The sequence below is a fragment of the Syngnathus leptorhynchus genome, chromosome 7, assembly GCF_054491065.1.
Source record: "Syngnathus leptorhynchus isolate UIUO chromosome 7, UIUO_Slep, whole genome shotgun sequence".
NCBI classification, from domain to species: Eukaryota; Metazoa; Chordata; class Actinopteri; order Syngnathiformes; family Syngnathidae; genus Syngnathus; species Syngnathus leptorhynchus.
In genome coordinates, this window is record NC_141201.1 from 99,094 (window position 1) to 116,824 (window position 17,731).

Sequence of the window (17,731 nt, forward strand, 5' to 3'; positions counted from 1 at the left end):
GAAAAGCACACACGCTGACGTGTCATTTGTGCTTCCACCAAAGCCTAATTAGGAAAAACACACACACACACACACACACACCTATAAAAGCAGAAAGAGCAAGGCACACACACACACGCTTGTTGCGATTGGTCTCTTTATTCCGGTCAGAACAGAAGATGGAAGGCCAAGACAAGACAAGGCAAGGCAAGGCAAGAAGGTGGGTGGGTGGGTGGGTGACTAACAGGAAGTGAAGCCCTTCCAGTAGAAGTTCTTGCATCCGGCCTTGCGCTCGCGGGGGGGCAGGTTGTTGGCGGGCTCCACCGAGCGCTCGGCCGGCATCCTGGCCGAGAAGAGATCGGGCGTCCGCCGGCTTTCGGGCTGGGGCGGCGACATCCTTTCCAGCAGCTCCTCGGCCGCTCGCTCGCTCCACTCCTGAAATGCCACCCGCCCGGGTTAGGCCTAAGCTCGCAATCCCGCAAAGCTCCGAAGAGCGAAAGCCCGTGAGCCGCTTTTGGGAAGTGCTTTTGATGCGGCGGTACCTGCGGTAGAGCCGCTTGTTGTGCCATCCGGTGGCGACGCAGCTCCAGTTCCAGCTCCAGCTGCAGCTCTCGATCTCCGTCCGGCCGTGCCTCGGGTTGAGACGAAGCGGCCGGGCCGCACGCCAGCAAGCACATGACGAACGCCAGCAGGGATTGCTCGCGTGGGCGCATGACTGCAAACACAACAAACAGGAGTCGGCGAAGAGACGAGAAGAAGAAAAGAAAAGAAAAGAAGAGAAGAGCATCCCGGAGGAGACACAAAGACAGTACAGAGACAGCTCGGGTCGGGCGTACTTTCTCCTTTGGGTCGAGTCTGCGGTTGTGGTTCTCGCTTCCGCCGGTGCCCGCGCTCTGCTTTGCGGCTCGGGGTCCGGACGCGGGCCTTTTGAAGGCTGCCGCCCCGCCCCGCCCCCTGGCACCTTCCGAGCGGACGGAGATGCAGGAATGTTGCGGGCTGAAATCCATTAGCGCTGATTGGCCCTGAAAGGCTGGATGGCCATAAAACCATCCAAAGTAAACACTGGCAATTAAGCGCACTTCATTAGCACATTTCCATTAGGGAAGATTTCTGCCACCTGCTGCAAACGTGAAGACGCCTCCGCATTTCCGAGCACTGTTACTTGCTTGACTCGGACGCATGTAGGTCCGTCCGTCCATCCAATCGCAGGCCGGAGCCTACGCCCTGACCTGAACCGGCGCGCGGCGTCACTCACGTCCACTCCAATGGATTGAACATTGCTTCCAATGTGGCCAATCAGCACCGGTTCCTTACAAAGCCCGCAAGCCGGGCCCCCCGGCTGTGATTTCCACAGCCCCGATGACCTTTCGGGGACGTCGGGGTTAATGTTTGACGGCGGCGGGAGGCCAGAGCCTTGATTTCTCCTTTCGTATCATCCTCCGCAGCGCCCTAACGAACAAGCCTGGACGGCGGCCCGTTGCCACGGCGACAAATGAAGGCCCCGTCGTCGCTAAGGAGCCGCTAGTGCCGGGCGTGCCCGCTCGCTGATGACACGGCACTGTGATCTGAAGCTTTCCGTCAGCCCGAGAGAACCCGGCGCTCCGTGAACGTCAACTTTTGCTTAAGAATTGATCCATCGACCAATTGAATGAGTTCCGGTCGACGCCTCGAGCAGTCATTCCTTTGACTTTTTAGTAAACGAGGAAGTGAAGGCGTGTTGGAAAATGTTTTGCGCCGCACTCATCTTCGGTTTATTGGAGAGGTGAACACATAAGAAAGAGAATCACAGCAAGAAAACTTCAGAACAAACCGCTGGCTTCATGCTAACATATAATGGAATACACCTTTCACGTGCTAACAGTTAGCATCAGGCGGATATCGGAAGAACGCGGACAGACAATATGGCCATAGTCTCGGGCAGTTATTCCACCAGTCACGTCGAGAAGCATCGTGACAAGCGGCGACGTTCTCAAAAACGCAGAACGGGTCGTTCAAGCGCCAGTCGAATCCCCGACAACGAGCGCACGCAAAACGCCGGTATTAAAGTGGGACAAACGCAGCTCAAAAGTGTCCATTTCTTGAAATGTTCACCCCTGGTGGCCATTTGCAGCTGAAAGCTCACACGCAAGTGTCCATTTCTTGGAATTTTGCTCCACGGTGGCCATTTGCAGATGAAACCAAACGAGACCATGTCGACAATCAAGTTGGGCTGTCGTGCTCGGATTTTGGAGCAGAGATCCCAAAAAAGGTCCCTTTCCAACCAGATGATGGTCCAGCAATCGGACCATCTGCCATTTTTGACAAATCTTGTCACATTGCTGCTTGCCAAGTGGAGCGAGAGAGAGAGAGAGAGAGAGAGAGAGAGAGAGAGCGAGAGAGAGAGAGAGAGAGAGAGAGAGAGAGAGAGAGAGAGAGAGATGAAAGACTGCCAAGGCAGTTGCCGCGTTGGCAGTCATTCACTCAGTCCCAACATGGAGATTTTCACTACGTCCAAGTCGTCCTTCTGACCAGACATCTTGGAGATTTCCAATCAACGTAATAGGGCACTCGGGCACGAGTTTTGGAGATCAATTGGACTGGCATCAGAACGGCGGGTGCGGTCGCTATTGAAAGTCACGCCTCGGTACCGGTGAGGTCGTTTCTGCTGTCGTCGATCCCGACGACTTCTTGATGACACGGTCGCTGTCGCTGGTCCGGATGATGTCGTTTCAATCCATATCGGTATCCCTGTCGTCGGCGGGGTGGGCGGGTGCGTCGGGATCACGGGCGCTTGGAGCAAACTCTGCAACGACTGATCAAATTTTCCGGCAGGTCCCCGGCTTCGGTTCGAGGCTCGGGTTTGCTGGAAGACAACAAGACGGGCTTTCAGGACAGCAATTGTGCGTGGCTACCAGAACATGGCAAATCACCTGAACATGTGACGCGGGTCCAGTGCGGCCAGCCAGTACGAGTAGGAGTCAGTGTAGAAGTTGCACGTCCCTCTGCCGTGACACTCGATGAAGGGAATCTTACGAAAGTTCTCCAGACACGATCCGGGCGACGACAGGGGCTGACCCGAACCCTCCGCCCCGACTCCCGTTTCCTGAAGGCCCGACAAAAAGTGGCCCCGTTTGGAGTTTGACACCCAAAGAAGAGGTGACCAAAAGGGATTGGCCAATGATGAGAAAGGGCAAACTCACCATGACGAAGGAGAATCCTGACCACAGAGAATCCCAACCCAAAGGACAGTCGGGAAGCAAACGCGTCTGACTGTGGACAGTCATCACGTTGGTGGCCGACTCGCACACCGTGCACCTGAAATGCAGATGTTTTACACGCAAGCCTGTCACACACGCATCGTCGGACAAATACCAGCCCAGCCAGTCACTCTTACAAAACAGACGCACATTACACATCTCAGATACACAAGTACAGTATAACGTATCGCACACACACACCCACAAACACACACAAACTGGGCACGATTCGGAAGGATTCTTGCCGGCTGATGTAATTCTTCAGGAGCGGTCCCGAGATGAAGGGCGTGGCGCTGACTCCTGATTGGTCAGTGGAGAGCCAATAGGAGTAGTCGTTGCGGGCGGCGTAGCGGCAGGTGCTGTCCGTGTTACAGAAAAGGAAGGGCATTGTGGTGAAACGAGGAAGGCAGCTACCCAGAGCTCCTGAAGGAAGGGACGCACGCACACACACAGACCAATGATTGCTCGGGAGGTCCAAATGACACGGCTTTTTACATATCACGGCAGAAGCCTGCTTATGGATTGGGGGGGGGATACGTGCGGTCCAGACCTGAACGGAGAAGCCATTCAAATGGGACATGCTAGCATGAAACAAAGGCTGTGGTGTAGTGTGGTTTGGTGTGGTGTGGTGTGATGTGAGGCCAGCTCAGAAGAGAGTCTGAGCGGGGCACCACGTACCCAAATCCTGCCCGTGAGCACGGTTGTTCCCGTTGATGAAGAGCAGAGAGAAGCCGCTGTACACCTGGACAGATCCCGAGGGGCATTCCGGTACGGCGGTGCTCTGACTGTGCCGGCTGAACAGGAAGCCATCTTTCTCCGGAGCATCCACGCAGGAGCCCGGGGGCCCCCGAGCGCCCTTTGCTCCCACGGGACCCACTGGGCCCGTCACACCTGCAACGCCACCTTATTCACTGCTCAGACAGCTCGGATGTGGTGCCGACGCGGCCGTGCGGTCGCTCCGGTGCGGTCGCTCCGCTCCGGTACAGTGCGGTGCGGCGGCACTGGCGTGGTGCTCGCTCGCTCGCTCGCTCGCTCGTACACTTCTCACAGATTGACATCAGGCTCTCGAGAAGAAAGGCCATTTTCCCCAAGCCGTTTACGTTTTCTTACCCTTTTTTCCGGGCTCTCCCCTGTCGCCGGTGTCGCCTTTCTGGCCCGTAAAACCGCCCGCCCCCGTCGGCCCGGTGAGCCCTCGCCCACCTTTCGAACCTGCGATGACCAGTTACTTTATTAGGACATCACCAAGTGGTCAAAAGTGAGCTGGAATGTGTCACCTGGAGCGCCGGTTCCGCCTGGCATTCCTGTGCTCCCTGGTTGTCCTGGCGGTCCCGGATCTCCAGGCAAGCCTTGATCTCCTGCTGAGACCAGCGCCTCTCTGGACACGTCCTTCCCCCTCTGCCCTGCAGGGGCAGCAAAGCGCAGTGGCACCTCGGCTTGAGGGTTGCATTTATTCGGCGAACACGCTGGCTGGTGGGTGCACATAGGCGCTCAATGGCACTAGAAAAGTGCCGTTGCGGAGCGGATCCAAGTCTGTCACTTCGCCTTGAGCTTTTTTGAACGACCCTGAATTGAATGATGCGCCCTTGCGAGGTAGATTTTCTTCCTTTAGTATATCGCAACACCAAATCTGAATGATGCACCAAATTCAAATTCAAGTGAATGGATATGAAGGCAATTATTTTTGCAGTTTTACACCCTTTTGTGGGCTGCATTACAATTCGTCTCAACGGGTTTCAACCTTATAAAGTCAATTGAGTTTGGAGCTCGCTCAGAGAACCCATTCAACTTGCGTACGAGCGTAATTATACTCAATGTGGACACGGACGGACACGACTCCCTCCACTCAGCCGTTGTCCTCTGAGATTCTGTTTCCAATCTTACACGACACAACACGGGCATAGGAGATTCTCGGCTTCTCTGAAACGGCGGGACGGTCGGTCAACAGCCCCTACGTTTCTTATGTTTGTTTTTTCATCGACCGCATATCAAGTGATTTGACACGGGTCGAAGAGAATTTCACTCGAAAGGGTTCTACCTCGTCTCCCCCTCGGTCCTGCGGGTCCAGGAGAACCTTTGATGCCGGCCGGACCGTCGTCACCCTTGGTGCCTGAAAACAAGCAAACGGGATGGCCACTTGATGGACTGAAATGAAGCAGCAAAGAAAAGCGACAACGCGGCAGTCGTACCGATAGGTCCGGTGGTCCCGGTAAGCCCCATGTAACCTTTGCGTCCAGGGGCTCCCTGCGCTCCGTCCGGACCCTGAACATATTCCATTCGGAGCACGTCAAGGTTCGTAGCCCAGCATCTGTGTATGAGGAGTTTGAAGACGAACTGACCGGCATGCCCTGCGGGCCAGAATCACCGTGGCAACCGGGGCTGCCCGTGATGCCTGTTTCCCCTTTGGAGCCCTTTTCACCTTTAAGACCAGAACCTGGTGGGCCGGGAGGCCCTCGACACCCAGGTGGCCCTACAAACAAAGTGGAAAATCTTAATGGCACAAAAAGGATCAATCCACTCAAACAATTGAATCACCTCTTGGTCCCCGTTCTCCTGGCAGTCCCTTTCCTCCTTTCTCTCCTTCAGTGCAGGGTCCCTGGCTACCATGAAGACCAGGGGGTCCAGGGAACCCGGGCGGACCGGGGCAACCTGGATTTCCTGCCGGACCAGAAGGCCCTGGATGACCGCAAGTACCAGGAGCTCCCTTTTCTCCAACACAGCCTGGAGATAATAATAATAATGATAATAATAATAATAATAATAATAATAAACATTCGTTTCTCTTCTTTTTTCACAACTTCAGGCAAACACATTCCAAACTCACCCGGTGGACCTTTTCTTCCCTCTGCTCCCCTAGCTCCGATTCCAGGTTCTGGAGAATGAAGAAAAAAAAAAAAAAGACCACACAATGACAAATGAGCCTCTAACACCAGGATTGATCCGACTTCTTTTACCCCCCATGGCTCCCTTCTCTCCAGCAGGTCCTGGTATTCCATCTTGTCCCTGGCTTCCTCTGGGACCAGATGGACCCGGATTTCCAGGGGGGCCCTTGTTCCCTGAAAGAGTCGAGACACACTTGTCATTTTGTCGCCCTGCCATTGGTTTGACTTTCCAACAAAAGCCAAGGTTTCACGACAATTGAAGCACCTGTCAGGCCACTAGGTCCTGGAGGTCCGCTGATCCCCGGCGGTCCATCGCAAGCTTTCTCACCTGGAGAACCTGGAGGACCTGAGATAGAGAGCATATTTTCACACAGACTATTCGAACATGACGACTGAATCAAAAGTCAGACCTCTGCAACCAGGTGGGCCAGCATTTCCTTTCGGTCCACAGTGACCACGATCTCCCGGAGGACCAAAGTTTCCTCTGTCTCCTAGCACCCCTTGTAGACCTGTGGGACCTGCACAACCTGACTGTCCCTGGCAAAAGAGATTGAAAAGAACGTACTCAAGATGTCGTGCTGGAGGCGAGACCATCTTCTGCTCACAAACATGGACTCAAATCATATCATGTTTAAAAGGTGTATTTGATTGACCATTTGACTTCCGACATTGACCCCAGTTCCAATTTTGTTTCACTTTTCAACCGATTCATTTGGAAGTCGCTCCGAAATCATTCCCTGTTAGCAAAATAAGTTTTTAGAAATGAAATGCCACACCTTTTCTCCAGGATATCCTTTAGGACCAAGTCCCGGTAAACTGGGTTCCCCTTTTACACCTTTCAGTCCGCCCGGTCCTTCATTTCCAACAAGACCGGGTTCTCCGCAGGGCCCGACAGAACCTTTTTCACCTTTGCAACCTGGACACAAGATGCAGATGTCCAAAGTCCTGACAATTGCCGATCACGTTTGTGGTGAATTCACACGACTGACCTGGTTTTCCAAGTTCCCCGGCGTTTCCAAGGAGACCGCATGAACCAGGGGGACCGGTCTCTCCATCTCTACCTGGTTCCCCGAGGGGTCCTGAGAAACAAACACACAGACTGTATTTCCCCAGTCAAATTGGACTTTTATTCTGATTTTTGTCTGATTGAAATCTTCACGCTTGACGAAGCATGAAGCAAGAAATATGTAACTTGACATGGCATCAAAAGCACCTTGAGGTCCAGCTCTTCCTGGTTTGCCATTGGTGCCGTCGAGACCCGGGGGCCCCAGGGAACCTTGATTGCCTTTAGCACCAGTCAGACCTAGAGGTCCTGAGGATAAAGAGACTGGTGAGAAGACGCGGGACCTTCTGGAGGTGTTTATACTGCGGCTCGACTGAACATTCACAGAACATCTAATAATAATAATAATAATCTCAAGAATAATGACCATAAAAATATGCTCCAAAACAGAAATGGCCAGCGTAGCAAAGATAATTGAAAAGGTGACGGAAGCGCTACTAAAAAATGAGGACGGACGGAAGGAATAAGTGGAGTGGAGTAGAATGGAATACCAGGCTCTCCCAGATCTCCAGGATCCCCGTACATCTGCACAGTGGTCTGCATTCCTTTTGGTCCAGTCTCCCCTCGATCCCCCTGAGGCCCGGGTGGCCCCTGGAAGCCTGCAGTGCCATTGACACCCTCCTCACCTGAAACAGGAGTCACAGGGTGGTAGTGATTTGGAGACAGACGTACAAGTCATTTGCGATCACTCCGTGTCACCTTTTGGCCCAGGAATCCCAGGCGCTCCTGGTTTCCCAAGGTTCCCTGGACTACCACGGGGTCCCGGGGGACCAAAGTCTCCCGTAACACCTGACACGCAAAAATAAACATGACTCTGCTGGAATGGATTTTTTTTTTTTTTTTTTTTTTGACAGATTGACCAAGTCGTCAAGACTGAGGCTCTCTTTCATACCCGGACTTCCTGGCTGACCTGGACTCCCGGTCTGCCCTTTCATACCGGTGCTTCCCTGTGGACCTGGAGTTCCATCAAATCCGGGGACACCGAACGGTCCCTGTGGCCCAATAGTGCCCATGCCTGGCAGCCCAGGATCACCTTTCTCACCCTTGAGACCCCGGCCTCCTGCGGAGCACAACACGTCTCGCACTCGCACAAAAGTCATCTTGATGATTTACTATATACCCGAGAAGCCAATGACTCCCATCGGCCCCTGCTGTCCCACAGGTCCAGCTGCTCCTGGAATGCAAGATCCAACGGGGCCAGGTGGTCCAGGAAAGCCATCCAGGCCCCGGGAACCTGGAAGACATAAAATTTACAGGAGGCGCTGAGTCAAAGTGGATTCCCCCAAGTGCCACACACAGCGTTAAATAGACAGACAAGATATTCATTAGTTAGATTAGCCGGCCCGCTACTTAGTTGCTTTGACAGTTCACGGTGAAGCCCAAAATTGTTGCAAGAATCCGTTCCAGACCAGACCCATCCACAATAGGTGAAAATGTGCCAGGATGGGCATGAGTTAACTGAAATTTGAAATGAACACAGTTTGGAATGGTACATTGATTTGATTGCTTTTCAATGGATTGAAATTGATTAGCAGCCTTCATATAAAGCTCAAGATTGACGGGCGCCAATCATTGGCCTGGATGACAATCAGCCTATGACCAGCCCAGGGTACTTTGATGTGTCAAAACCTGATTGATTACGTTTGCACGGGTGTTATTTCATGCTGAAAGTATGTAAAGCGAGGCCGTGGGCAGCACTAACGGAGGCTACGCGCATGAATAGCAAGCAAAACGTTGAGAGTGACAATCAAACTGGTTTAGGCAAAGGAAGCAACTTCATTCTACCTTTGGGACCTGGTGCCCCATCTTGTCCTGCGTACCCTGAGAGTCCAACAGGTCCTTGAGGCCCTTGAGACCCCGGTGCTCCCACAGAGCCTTGCTCTCCTTGGGGACCCAATTGGCCCTGCTGGCCAGGAAAGCCAAAGCCAGCATCGCCCTGTTTGTACAAGAGGAGTTAAGGGATCAGGGTTGAGAGTTCTTGCGCCCAGTGACTGACTTCAAGTTACCTTGGAGCCATGTTTTCCCGGTGGTCCCGATGGTCCTGAGCGGCCCTTACTTCCGTAACTCGGAACACCTGGAGCTCCTGCCAGGCCTTTGGATCCTGAGACAAGAATCCATGAAGTCAGTCACACTCGAGTCCAATCGGGATCAGCACCTTCTAAAAGCTCACCTTTGACTCCTGGAAAGCCTTGAGGACCCTGGACAGTAAATCCCATTTGTCCTCTTTCTCCCTTCAGACCACCCGATCCCAGAATTCCAGGAGGTCCCATCACCCCTGAGTTCAGAACAAGGGAAAGACTTGATTGGGAACCATATTGTTCTTTGACATGCGTGCAGAAGTCTTCTGCGTGCATTTTGAAGTGACCATATCTAATCTCAGCCTCACCTTCAGATCCAGGATTATATCTAATCTCAGCCTCACCTTCAGATCCAGGATTGCCAGACGATCCCTTCGCTCCTTTCTGGCCAGGATCTCCCGGGCTGCTTATGATTTTACCAGGAGAACCTTTTTCACCTGAAAAACACAGGACAGGCTTTCAGAATCAGCCTTTGTTTCCGCCAGTCATACCTGGACAGTCATACCTGGTTTACCAGGATCTCCAGGCAGGCCCAAAGCTCCTACAGTCCCCGGTGGTCCTGGCTGTCCAGGAGCCCCGATGCCTGGCGGCCCAAGTGGCCCCATTTGTCCCGGTGGTCCTCTGGGACCAGTCACTCCAACAGGACCCCTGAAACCTTTGAGTCCTTGTCCCTACAAGAGGAAGTCAAGCTCACCATGTAGGGATTTGCCACCACTTTGAGGCATTTACCGTATAGCCAATTAGAATGTTTGTGGAGAGTCATTATGCGAGTGGATTTTCACTTCATCAATCAAATCAAATCAAATCAAATCAAATCAAATCAAAATGATATTACAGAGCAGAAATGGAGCCAAGTGAGGCCTCACATAGTATTTGAAATGGACTACAGTTTTAATTTAAAGAGACTATTGATTGGCCTGAACATTGTCTGTCACGCTTGGCAAAATGGATGTATGCTTGTGAAATGGATGTCAGCATGGCGGGTGGACGGATGGCTCGCCAGGTCCGTTGACCGCAGTCCGGAGCCTCGGGGGTCTCCTGCTCTGACGGTCGGGCTTTCAATTCAATGAGAGCTGGCGGCAAGCTTTAAATAAGGCTGGCGAAAATATTTAGTCCCAGCTTCACTCTTCCGTCCACTGTAATGATGCTTAAGGCCTGCTGTAAAACACAAGGCGTGTGCACTTTACGTAGTCAGATACTCACAGGGTTCCCCTTCGGTCCCGGGCTGCCTTTTGGTCCTGCCATCCCAGGAAGTCCATCTCGGCCCTCAAGGCCCGGCGCTCCGACGTCTCCTGGTTTCCCAACTTCCCCTTTCTGCCCATACCGCCTCATAGTGCCGGGATCACCTGTGAGACCAGGTGATCCTGGCGGTCCTTGAATACCAAAGAGACCCTGCAGAGCCAGAGGGGGAGCTACTGTAAATCTTTTGCTAGCGCTAGTCCAGTCTGGGGATTTGAAGAATCCAACAAATTCATGTGGATTTGCTTCAAATGCAGGGTGAGGCTGAAGTGAACTCACCTGTGGCCCAGGTGCTCCAGCCGTACCTTTCAGACCTCTTTCTCCTTTGCAGCCCGGAGCACCGAGTTCTCCTGAGGCAACAACCGACACACTTCAATGTGCTCATTAGTCTTTACAGCGGTACCTTGACTTAGGAGGGCCATGCAATTGGATGGAGAGCAGTTCAGGGTCGACCCCACCTCCCTACATACACTTCTATTGTATTAGATCATATAAGTCAAGGTATCACTTTATTTTGTGACAATCATGACGATAGTGTTAATGACAATGACGTTTTTTTGTTGTTTTTTTTTACCTCTCAGCCCATCTGCACCTGGTTCCCCCGGTTGACCTGGTAGTCCGGAGGCCCCCACGACAACAGGACAGAACAAGCACAGCACCCCCTTCTCACCTGACGAGCAAACCATACCCACCTAATGTTGTGTTCTCTTTTTTGTTGTCACGAGCGCTCACCTTCCGGGCCTTCCCGCCCTCTGGTCCCGGGAGGTCCGGTAAGGCCTTTACGACCTTTGGCGCCAGGTGGAACGACAGCGCCTCGCAGGAAGTCTGATAGAGAAAGTTAGCACTTTAGCGTCTTATATCCACTTCTGTCAAAAATGCTAGGCGAACTAGCCTCCGAGTCAGCCCAATTGCTGAGATCTTGCGATCGAAATACAGTAGACCAATTCCGGGACGTGCTTTCACACCTGGTATTCCTGGTTCTCCTGGTTCTCCCTTGGGTCCAGAACCCCCGGAGACCCCTGGAGGTCCAGGAGGCCCAATGACTAAAGGTCCATTTTCTCCTTTCTCTCCTTTAGGACCCATGAAGCCCGGTGGCCCCGGAGGGCCTGGCTGACCGGTCGGACCCTCCCCTGAGGGGGAAATTGGTGCTTAGGATCACATTTTCTGAAAGCTACCGCTAATTAAGTGCTTTCTGATTGGCCACTTGAGGATACCTTGCTTGCCCTGGGGTCCGGGAAAGCCCACAAGTCCTAAAAGAGTCAGAGAAGAAGAAGAAGAAAAACATTAGACACTCCACCTGGGCAAGTCATTCTTCAGACAAAGGTTTGAAAATACCTGGCTCTCCAGGTGCTCCTGTTGATCCAGGAAGCCCGGCAGTCCCTTTGCGCCCTTTCACAAATGTGTACTTCCAGGATATCTGGTGAAGAAAAAGAGATGCAGCCACACCCCTTTCAGACAGAACATGCCCTCTTTTCCAGGTAGCCTCACCTCGCCCGGAAGACCAGGAGGACCAAAGTCGCCTTTCTCGCCCTCGACACAAAACAGATGATGACAAGGGTTTCGTTGTTAGTGACTATGCTTTACAAAATATCAAAACAAAAAACATGAAAAAAACAGAATTCAGCTCAATCCTAACTTTCTTTGTGCAAAGATAACTTGAAAGAAAAACATTTACCAGTCCTCCATCGATGCCCGGGGGACCCACAAAACCCCGAGGCCCCGGTTCTCCCTGTAGATGCAAGCAGATGCGTCATTTTGTTATCCGGACTGGACTGGCAGCCGGCCTTATGGTCCTCACCGTTTGTCCCAGTTCTCCAGGGAGGCCGTCCTTTCCTGCTTTTCCCTGCAAATTACAAGTGAGATCCGACGTACGTTGCGCACTGTTCCATCTACGCTACGCCAGGCTGGGCCGGGCCAGGCCGGGCCGGGCCGGGCCAGGCGAGGACAACTCAATACCCTGCCCTGGCAGAGCGTACAGCGACATCGGTTGCCTTACCGGTGAGCCCGGCTCCCCTCGCTGGCCTTGCTCGCCTTTAGTCCCCGATTTTCCCGCTGGACCCTGATGAGCCAAAACCCCACGCCACTTACAAAACAAGGGACATGACCAAAAAGCGAAGACTAGATGATAGACTTACAGGAGGTCCAGTGCAACCTTTGGGTCCAACATCACCGGGTTCGCCCTGAAACAATTTGAGCCATCAATAAGTGAAAGAATGGACCACTGGGGCTGATTGGTTGAAAAATGAACAGGTGAATGAAAGCATCCAGAGACGTGGGTGGACGGACCTTCAGTTCCTTGGGCCCCTCTACATACAATTTGGTTCCTTTCGGGCCCGGGATACCGACAGGTCCGCGACGTCCCTTGAAGCAGAACCTTCTTGAAAATCTGGACAAACTTGCGCGCTGGACCTTGCGCACTCACCTTCAGCCCTTGTGGACCTGGGCTGACTGGACTGGGACCCTCTTGACCCTGACAGAAGACACAGCACACCCACAGCATCACATGCAAACTTGTGGCTAGCGTAGCGATTAGCGTCGGAATAGGATCGCAGTCTGGCCGACCTTCTCTCCCGGCGACCCCGGTGACCCCGGACGTCCCTGCGCGGGAACAAGGACAAAACAAAAGCTCTCATCTGAGTCGACGCTGGCACTGAGAAAGTTGAAAACAATTGGAAGCGTACAGAAAGTCCAGCAGGTCCTGAAGGTCCCGGGAAGCCCGGAGGGCCCGGCTCTCCACTCAATCCCTGCCCACAAACGGCAATGATCAGAATGTAGCCTTTTTTGAACGGACACGGTACTGCCTGCCCCACCTGCAAGCGGTGTCACGCAGACAAACGGAGATACACGGCGCAGCGCGGCCAGTCCTCGTTCTTTGCTAAAGCGCAAAGTGATTAAACGTTTATGCTTGTGAGTATTGTTACACGTATTGTCTGTCTTGGTGCTCGGGCAATGTTTGTGTTGGACTGCTTCGAGGGTCACAACACGACCCGTGCCCCTGCCTGGGAGGTTTCTGGGAAAGGAAGGAGGCTAAGCAGTGGTAATTGCCTGCTTTTTTCTAGAAAAGCATTCTATTCTCTCCAGAATATGTTTTTTCTGCATCACCTTGTCTCCATCTGGTCCTCGTGGTCCTTGTGTGCCTTTAATCTCAGCGGAATATGGAAAGAATGGCGAGTCTCCCTTGAAGGAAGAAACGATTTGAGCACGGACACTCGGGCAATTTTCGAGTCAGAGCGGGACCTCAAACCTTTTCTCCTGGCGGTCCCGGCCTACCCTGAAGACACAACAAAGCCGTTAGCGGGGCTACCTAGCCGTGTTAGCCTCCGATAAGATAAGAAGCCTTTATTGTCATTGTATGGTGAGATACAACGAAACGCTTTTGAGTGGGAAAACTCACGGGCAGTCCGACCAGCCCTGGGATTCCGGGGACGCCGGGGAAGCCGTCCGAACCCTGGAAGGACGAATGATGACATCGCTAGTAACGTGGGAATTTTTGCTGGACAATTTGGGCTATACCGTGTACCAAATTGGAAACATTTCATGACACAGAAGAAGAAAAGTTGGAATTGGGGTAGTTCAACGGAATAAATAGAAACATTTCATTTGACCTGGATGCGCAACAATTAAATGACAAATGATCAAATGAAGTGGTGAGAGGTCGCTGACGCGGCTACCTTGGTGCCGTTGCATCCTGGGAGTCCCGTTTGGCCTGCTGAGCCTTCGCTGCCAGGAAGTCCCTGAAAAACAAACGGGAAGGCAAAAACAAATAGGCATCCATCCATCCATCCATCCATCGCACGTTTCACCTTGGTATAGTAACTACAACATACTATAGTTGATCATTTGCTCAACTTACTGGAAGGCCAGGAGGGCCGGGAAAACCCGAAGGGCCTGGAACACCCTAAAAACACACAAGAAGATAATGTGTGTGTGTGTGTGTGTGTGTGTGTGTGTGTGTGTGTGTGTGTGTGTGTGTGTGTGTGTGTGTGTGTGTGTGATGGGCATGTTTCCATGTGTGCTTCTGTCCTATAAGGCATGTGCGTTGCAGTCATGTGAATACAAGAGCAATGTGCCGCCCTCTAGTGGAAACACTGGAAACACCATCTTCATCGTCATTTCCATGATCATCTTCCAGTGTCGTCGTCGTTATTGTCATGGCGGTGGTTACGGCGATGTTCCTACCCGAGAGCCTTTGAGTCCCGGGTGTCCCGCCGAGCCCCGGTGACCCTGCCGGTGCCAAGAGCGCAACATCCACGGTGACTACTTTCACGCGTCGGTTCATTATATCATATTGGTGGACAAACGGACTGACGCACTGACCTCCAGTCCGTCCGGTCCTTGGCCGCCCTCGTTGCCAGGGTAACCGATGAGTCCAGGAAGGCCGTCGTATCCTCGGTAACCGGCCTCCCCCTGAGCACGGCCGAGTGATTATGCAACACCGGGCCACGCGATGACACGTAACGAAGTACACGTACAATTACACATCAAGAATAAAATACGTACTGATAATAATAGTGTGAATTGCATTTGCACACCGATAAGAACACAAAGCAAGGACAAGTAACTGCAAACAACCCAACCGCACCACAACATTAACGAGACACGCACGCACACACAAGCTGCGGGCCACAGGAGGTTTCCCGCGCCCCAACTGAGACCAAAAACACAGTCCATTTGGAAAGCAAAATGGCGCCCATACAAACAAGTATCAAATACATTGAATGACAAAGTTAAGAATGTAACAAGAGCAAAAAGGCCTCGACTTTGGCACTCACCTTCTGACCTTTGACCCCCTCGCAATGACACGGCCACTTCCCGCTGCACTCGCATGCCTGCACAAATGGCGGCACGTCAGCAACACGTCAGCAACACATCAACAACACGTCCGCCGGTCGTGTCGTGTCGTGGGGATCACGTTGTTTGATTTTTTTTTTCTTTTTTATCTTTGGAAGACATTTTCGAGGCAAGCGGAACCCAAACAAAATCTCGGCGTGTTCCTTTCACGCAGCGGTAGACTGTCTTATCTGCGTCCCGGTCTTATCTGCGTCCCGGTCTTATCTGGGTCCCGGTCTGGCGTGTCGCGGTCCCGTCCGAACTCGCATCCTCTGCCGTCGCCATCTTGTCGTCACGTCGTCACACTAGCTCACCTTAGCGCGCGTGCGTTCGTCTCGCGCTTTCATGTCTTTTTGGCTGAGCCGCCGCCGCCACCTTGGCATTTGTGAGTGTGTGTGGGTGCGCGTGCGCGCAAATGCGTGTGAAAACACAGGAAGGCACAAAGGCAACAGAGCCAGAAGGATTCGCTCGGGGTCCTCGGCGGGGACATATCGAGCCCGAAATACAAATTTGAGCCGGAGAGGCCAGCCGGCGATGCGCCAAATAGCGAACAATACAAACGCGGCGGCGTGACGCAAGCGGCCATTCCCCTTTGCCGAGGTTGCCGCTTCTTCCCTTCCGCTCGTTTTGCCATGATGGCAAACTACTTGCCGTTAGCGCCTCAGGCAGTCCTGGATGGACGCCGAGCGGCGGTCCGAGAACAAGCTACCGAGAACGGCCGGAGACCCCCGCACCGATCGCATCGGCGTCGTCTCGTGGCCAACGCCGGAGCGCTTCCTTCCCAAATACACTGGGTCCTCGGCCTGCTCGGCACATTTGCTTCCCTTGCTATACTGGCAAGTGGCCGGAAGTCAAATTGCCATGAGCCCGCCCGCGGCACTCCAGGCTCAAAAAGGAGTCGTGTCCCGCCAATATGCGGCGACAACAAACGACAGCCCGTGGGAGACACACGTTGCAGCTCGCGCTCTTTGTTTTTTGTTGTGTCTGCCGCAGAACTACTTGGCATGCAGGCGGGTGGGAACAGGAGCCTGTCATCAGGGCTTGTGTTAAAAGTAGGCTGTGGGAATAATGGAACAATTTCACTTGAAAAGGAAAAGGAACCTGTTCAGGCGTTGTCCCGAATTTCCCAATGGCTATCTGCCTCCGATGGAAGCGTCATTTTTTCAGAGAGCATACGTTTCTCCCCTAGCCGCAAGCCGTGTCAATGCAACGACGTGACAAAGGTCAACGGCAAGCTTGACTTCCACCAGCCCCCCAGAAAGCCACAAGCGGCGTTCTTCCAGATCAATTCACTTTACGTCTCTCGTTTCTTCGACTTTTGACCGGATCTGTCTCCAAACTCCCTGGTCAGGTCAAGCGGGAGCGGGCGGCTCTTCCCGTCTTCGCACGATGGGGATGGTTATTGGGCTTCTTCGGTGCAGCTGTGCCTGTGTCTGGCCTGGCCTTTGTCTGGCCTGGCATGGCCCCTGGCCTGGGTCTGGCCTGGCCTGCGTCTGGCCTGGCCTGCGTCTGGCCTGGTCTAGCCTGGCCTGCGTCTGGCCTGGTCTAGCCTGGCCTGCGTCTGGCCTGGCCTGCATGCATATCTGGGATACAAGTCAAAGGTCCTACTCACTAGAGGGGGGTTGGGTGTTAGCCCAGATCCTCCCCAAAAAAGTCTGCAGCTATGTCCAGACGCTGCTTTGTCTTGAAATGACCCTCAGCAGAATTGAGCACAAGTCACTTGCTACTTTTTCACAAATGAACATCAAATCAACTTCAAATGTACAAAAGAAGAACATTGACCTTGTATGGCGGGAAGCTCCGCGCCACCAAACGCTCTCATCCGGAAATTGTGGAGAAGAAAGGTCAAAAGCAGGCACAAGAGATAGATCCGATCGATCTGAGAGCGATAGAGAGGTAAAGAAAGATAAAGAGAGAGAGACAGACAGACAGACAGGCGGACGGACGGACAGAGAGACAGACAGACAGACCGACCTTGCCCGCAGCCGGTAGAAGGGGGATGTAAAGTTGAAAGGTTGTGTGGGAACAAAGGAGTGAGCTTTTCCTTTGAAGGAAAACGAGTGGAAAAGTAAAGCTTGTCTCACCGAGCTGGTGGTGAGGAGCATCAGCATCAGCATCATCTGCAGCGGCGGCTCCAGGAGGGCGCGCTCCCGCGTGACCGACACAACCAGCATGGGAGCGGCGGCTCGGCTCGGCTCGGGTCGGATCCTCTTCTCGGGCCGGCCTATGACGACGGGTCGCAATGATGAGCTGCCTCTGCAGACGGCGAGACTCTGACCCCCCCCCTCCCGGCCCTACACACACACACACACACACACACACACACACACACACACACACACACACCTCCACCACCACGCACCCACATCACATGCTCTGAGACTCGCACTTGTGCCTTCACGCTTACAAATTAAGAGTTCAATTCAC

At 53.1% G+C, this 17,731-nt stretch overlaps 2 protein-coding genes across 2 annotated transcripts in view; both read right to left on the minus strand.

Moving 5' to 3' along the window:
• Window positions 1-141: 141 nt before the first annotated feature.
• sst1.2 (somatostatin 1, tandem duplicate 2) lies at window positions 142-1,943 on the minus strand. The gene is made up of 3 exons (XM_085916590.1): window positions 816-1,943; window positions 522-694; window positions 142-414 (listed from the first exon to the last, which is right to left on the minus strand). The coding sequence occupies exons 1-3, from the start codon at window positions 1,027-1,029 to the stop codon at window positions 220-222; spliced, it is 582 nt and encodes a 193-aa protein (XP_085772716.1). The 5' UTR covers window positions 1,030-1,943; the 3' UTR covers window positions 142-219.
• A 499-nt stretch (window positions 1,944-2,442) lies between these two features.
• Window positions 2,443-17,731, minus strand: part of col4a3 (collagen, type IV, alpha 3) — a 35,862-nt gene continuing 20,573 nt past the window's right edge. The window contains exons 10-61 of the mRNA XM_085916584.1: window positions 17,389-17,598; window positions 15,247-15,303; window positions 14,792-14,881; window positions 14,654-14,698; window positions 14,328-14,372; window positions 14,146-14,208; window positions 13,869-13,922; window positions 13,719-13,745; window positions 13,577-13,651; window positions 13,156-13,218; window positions 13,037-13,072; window positions 12,897-12,944; window positions 12,761-12,835; window positions 12,610-12,654; window positions 12,471-12,533; window positions 12,273-12,317; window positions 12,150-12,203; window positions 11,963-12,004; window positions 11,810-11,891; window positions 11,689-11,724; window positions 11,440-11,604; window positions 11,207-11,299; window positions 11,049-11,144; window positions 10,754-10,824; window positions 10,439-10,627; window positions 9,741-9,906; window positions 9,580-9,672; window positions 9,328-9,432; window positions 9,164-9,258; window positions 8,943-9,093; window positions 8,278-8,391; window positions 8,050-8,217; window positions 7,857-7,946; window positions 7,649-7,783; window positions 7,308-7,406; window positions 7,084-7,173; window positions 6,871-7,010; window positions 6,505-6,631; window positions 6,360-6,440; window positions 6,167-6,268; window positions 6,037-6,084; window positions 5,748-5,933; window positions 5,552-5,682; window positions 5,402-5,474; window positions 5,251-5,322; window positions 4,490-4,615; window positions 4,326-4,424; window positions 3,894-4,106; window positions 3,461-3,638; window positions 3,159-3,273; window positions 2,889-3,061; window positions 2,443-2,821 (exon numbers count right to left, since the gene is read on the minus strand). Coding sequence (XP_085772710.1) covers window positions 2,740-2,821; window positions 2,889-3,061; window positions 3,159-3,273; window positions 3,461-3,638; window positions 3,894-4,106; window positions 4,326-4,424; window positions 4,490-4,615; window positions 5,251-5,322; window positions 5,402-5,474; window positions 5,552-5,682; window positions 5,748-5,933; window positions 6,037-6,084; window positions 6,167-6,268; window positions 6,360-6,440; window positions 6,505-6,631; window positions 6,871-7,010; window positions 7,084-7,173; window positions 7,308-7,406; window positions 7,649-7,783; window positions 7,857-7,946; window positions 8,050-8,217; window positions 8,278-8,391; window positions 8,943-9,093; window positions 9,164-9,258; window positions 9,328-9,432; window positions 9,580-9,672; window positions 9,741-9,906; window positions 10,439-10,627; window positions 10,754-10,824; window positions 11,049-11,144; window positions 11,207-11,299; window positions 11,440-11,604; window positions 11,689-11,724; window positions 11,810-11,891; window positions 11,963-12,004; window positions 12,150-12,203; window positions 12,273-12,317; window positions 12,471-12,533; window positions 12,610-12,654; window positions 12,761-12,835; window positions 12,897-12,944; window positions 13,037-13,072; window positions 13,156-13,218; window positions 13,577-13,651; window positions 13,719-13,745; window positions 13,869-13,922; window positions 14,146-14,208; window positions 14,328-14,372; window positions 14,654-14,698; window positions 14,792-14,881; window positions 15,247-15,303; window positions 17,389-17,478 — 5,001 coding nt within the window. The 5' untranslated portion in view covers window positions 17,479-17,598 and the 3' untranslated portion in view covers window positions 2,443-2,739. The remainder of the gene's footprint in view (window positions 2,822-2,888; window positions 3,062-3,158; window positions 3,274-3,460; window positions 3,639-3,893; window positions 4,107-4,325; window positions 4,425-4,489; window positions 4,616-5,250; window positions 5,323-5,401; window positions 5,475-5,551; window positions 5,683-5,747; window positions 5,934-6,036; window positions 6,085-6,166; window positions 6,269-6,359; window positions 6,441-6,504; window positions 6,632-6,870; window positions 7,011-7,083; window positions 7,174-7,307; window positions 7,407-7,648; window positions 7,784-7,856; window positions 7,947-8,049; window positions 8,218-8,277; window positions 8,392-8,942; window positions 9,094-9,163; window positions 9,259-9,327; window positions 9,433-9,579; window positions 9,673-9,740; window positions 9,907-10,438; window positions 10,628-10,753; window positions 10,825-11,048; window positions 11,145-11,206; window positions 11,300-11,439; window positions 11,605-11,688; window positions 11,725-11,809; window positions 11,892-11,962; window positions 12,005-12,149; window positions 12,204-12,272; window positions 12,318-12,470; window positions 12,534-12,609; window positions 12,655-12,760; window positions 12,836-12,896; window positions 12,945-13,036; window positions 13,073-13,155; window positions 13,219-13,576; window positions 13,652-13,718; window positions 13,746-13,868; window positions 13,923-14,145; window positions 14,209-14,327; window positions 14,373-14,653; window positions 14,699-14,791; window positions 14,882-15,246; window positions 15,304-17,388; window positions 17,599-17,731) is intronic.